At 62.8% G+C, this 2,761-nt stretch overlaps 1 protein-coding gene across 1 annotated transcript in view; it reads right to left on the reverse strand.

Moving 5' to 3' along the window:
- Positions 1 to 2,761, reverse strand: part of LOC103672387 (transcription factor PU.1) — a 15,292-nt gene that overhangs the window by 137 nt on the left and 12,394 nt on the right. The window contains exon 5 of the mRNA XM_040639808.1: positions 4 to 194. Coding sequence (XP_040495742.1) covers positions 4 to 194 — 191 coding nt within the window. The remainder of the gene's footprint in view (positions 1 to 3; positions 195 to 2,761) is intronic.

Genomic DNA, 2,761 nt, shown 5'->3' on the forward strand with positions numbered 1-2,761 from the left:
GGCCATCTTCTGGTAGGTCATTTTCTTGCGGTTCCCCTTCTGGATGCCCCAGCGGTGGGCCAGCGCCTCCTTGTGCTTGGACGAGAACTGGAAGGTGCCCTTGTCCTTGTCCACCCACCAGATGCTGTCCTTCATGTCCCCGCTGCGCAGCAGGTCCAGCAGGAACTGGTAGAGGCGGATCTTCTTTTTGCTGCCTGCGGGCGGGAGGTGGTCAGCATCCTTACCTCTCCCTGATGGGGACCCCCTGGGGGACGGCAACTGGGGAAGGACTGGGGGAAGGGGTGGTCTACGAGGACCCTGGCGTTCACACCCGCTCACACCCCTTCACACGCAACCCACAGAGGTACGGACGTGCATACATCTTCCCACACCCCGTCACAGAGCTGTCTGTGCGTGTTTGTAACACACCCGTGTGCGTGTGCTCACCGACACACGAACGGGCACAGACGGTCACAGAGGCCGCGCACACTTGGGCTGACGTTCCCACGCTCACAGATCCGGACACACACTCAGCTCTGTGGCATGACTTCTGTGGCCTTGGCTGGGGTGCAGGGGGCATGTAATGGCCAGGGTCGGGGCCGGGCCGGATGACTGGGCCGCCCTACCTGTTTCCCCATGCAGGAGGCCAGGCCCCGGCTCCAGGCCGTCGGCCTCCCCGTCAGACACCTCCAGCGGGGGGCTCTGCCTCTCGCCTTCCTCCTCATCCGAGCTGGGCTGGGCCGGGGACAGGGAGGGGTATGGGAGGCACATCCGGGGTAGGTAGGAGACCTGGAAAGGCAGGGAAAGAGGGTTGAGGTCAGTGAGGCCCAGTTCACAGCTCAGGGCTGCTGGGTAGGGGTCATCCTAGCAAGAGAAGAGGGAGTAAGGAGGGTGAGGAGGACAGCAAGGGGCAAAGATCTGGGAGAAGGCTGGGGAAGTTGGAGGTCAGTCAGGTTACAGGGGTCAGGCAGGGTGAACTCCACAAAGGGCGTGGGTTGAGGGGGGCCAGCGGTTGCTGGAATCCGGCCCACCCTGGGCCCCCTGGTTCATGGCTGCGTGGCCAGGGGAAAGGGCGCCCTTTCCCCAGATGCACAGCGGTGCCGTATGGCCTGGCATTCCTGGGGTCGGGGAGGCACGGCAGAGGGACCGACAGGTTGGGTTAGGGAGTGAATGGGGCTTCATAAGTGGGTGAGAAGAGAGGGAAGGGCCAGTGGAGGTCAGTGAGGGGTGGTAGAGGTTAACAGAGGTCACTGATGGGGATTAGGGTCCATGGGGCTGAGGAGGGTCAATAAAGGGGGTCAGTGGAGACAGGGAGGCCAGTGGAGGTCAGTGTCCAGCAACTCAGATACCGGGTCCATAAGGGGCCAGTGGATGGGGGGGTGCAGTGGGGGCCAGGGGGGCCACCGTGGTCAGGTGGACCAGCGGAGGGTGGGAACTATCGGGGCTCTGTCCATCGCCGGGCGAAGGCAGATAAGGGGTGTGGGGTCACGAGGTCAGTCGGAGGGTCAGGAGGCAGCCGTTGGGGCTCCGGCCGCCGTTGGCGCTGTGGGGCAGGAAGCCGAGTTGAGTAAGAGCCTGTGTCAGCTTCCTGTGAAGCGCCCGCCTCACCACAGCCCGGTCCCGCGGGCCCGGCGGCCGCACGCACCTGGTGGCCGATGCCCGCGTGGGTGGGCGCCATGGGGGTGTCGAGCACGTGCATCTGCTCCAGCTCCATGTGGCGGTAGAGCTGCTGCAGCTGGGGGGGCTGCACGCTCTGCAGCTCCGTGAAGTGGTTCTCGGCGAAGCTCTCGAACTCGCTGTGCACGTGGTGCGGGTGGAAGTCCCAGTAATGGTCTGCAGGGGCAGCCAGGCAGTGCGGGGTGAGCCCGGGTGCTCGGGCGGGAGCAGGTTGGCATACCTCTAAATGTCGCGAGGCCGGGCCGTGGGGGGCTGCGATCACAGACCCGGCTGGGCTCCGAGGGGACGTGCATGTCCCAACGCCCACCTCGTTAGCTCCCACCCCCATCTGCCAGATGAGAACACCGAGGCTCGGCCAGGCTGCAGAACATGCCTGCAGTTAGCGCCCCCGGCCGTGGCAGGGCCGAGACCCGTAGGTCTGAATCCTGGCTCTGCCAGTGCTCTCTGTGTGACCGCAGGCACATGCATGGACCTCTTCGGCCTCAGCGGACTCACTAACAAGATGGGGATAAGAGTTACTGGGAGGATACAAATGGTTCACATGGGTAAAAACTCCCAGCCCCAGAGGAGGCCCTCAGGGAATGCCGATCCGCCCTCCACTCCCCTGGAAACCACAGACTGGTTCCTGAGGCCACAGTCACACGCACACGGTCTTGTCACATGGCCAAGGTGTGATTGCGAAGTCACACGGCTGACATTCCTCACACACCAGAGCCTGTCCCGGCCCGGGGCGCTGCCCCTTCAAAGCCATGCCCCTGGGCGGCTGTCTCTGTCTCCCAGCCAGGCTGCCAGGACACGGGTTTTGCTGGAAACCCCCTCCTAGGTGCTTTCAGAGTCTGCGGTGATGGATTCGAGTTTGGGGAACAGCCGCATGCCATCGGGAGCCCTGTCTTGGAACTAGGACATGGTTTCTCTGGACATCTTTTCCAGGAAAAAGACAAAACAAAAAACGTGCCACGTGTCTGTGGAGTTCCTGGGGACAATCTGGGGTCCAAAAGAAGATGTGGTGATAGAGTGACAAGAGGGATTTTCTCATGTGACCCAAAAGGGAGCGTCCAAGATGGTAGGCCAAGCCAGCATCTCTGGGATGCTACATGGGGACCAT

The sequence above is a fragment of the Ursus maritimus genome, unplaced genomic scaffold (genome assembly GCF_017311325.1).
Source record: "Ursus maritimus isolate PB19 unplaced genomic scaffold, ASM1731132v1 scaffold_23, whole genome shotgun sequence".
In the NCBI taxonomy this organism is placed as follows: domain Eukaryota; kingdom Metazoa; phylum Chordata; class Mammalia; order Carnivora; family Ursidae; genus Ursus; species Ursus maritimus.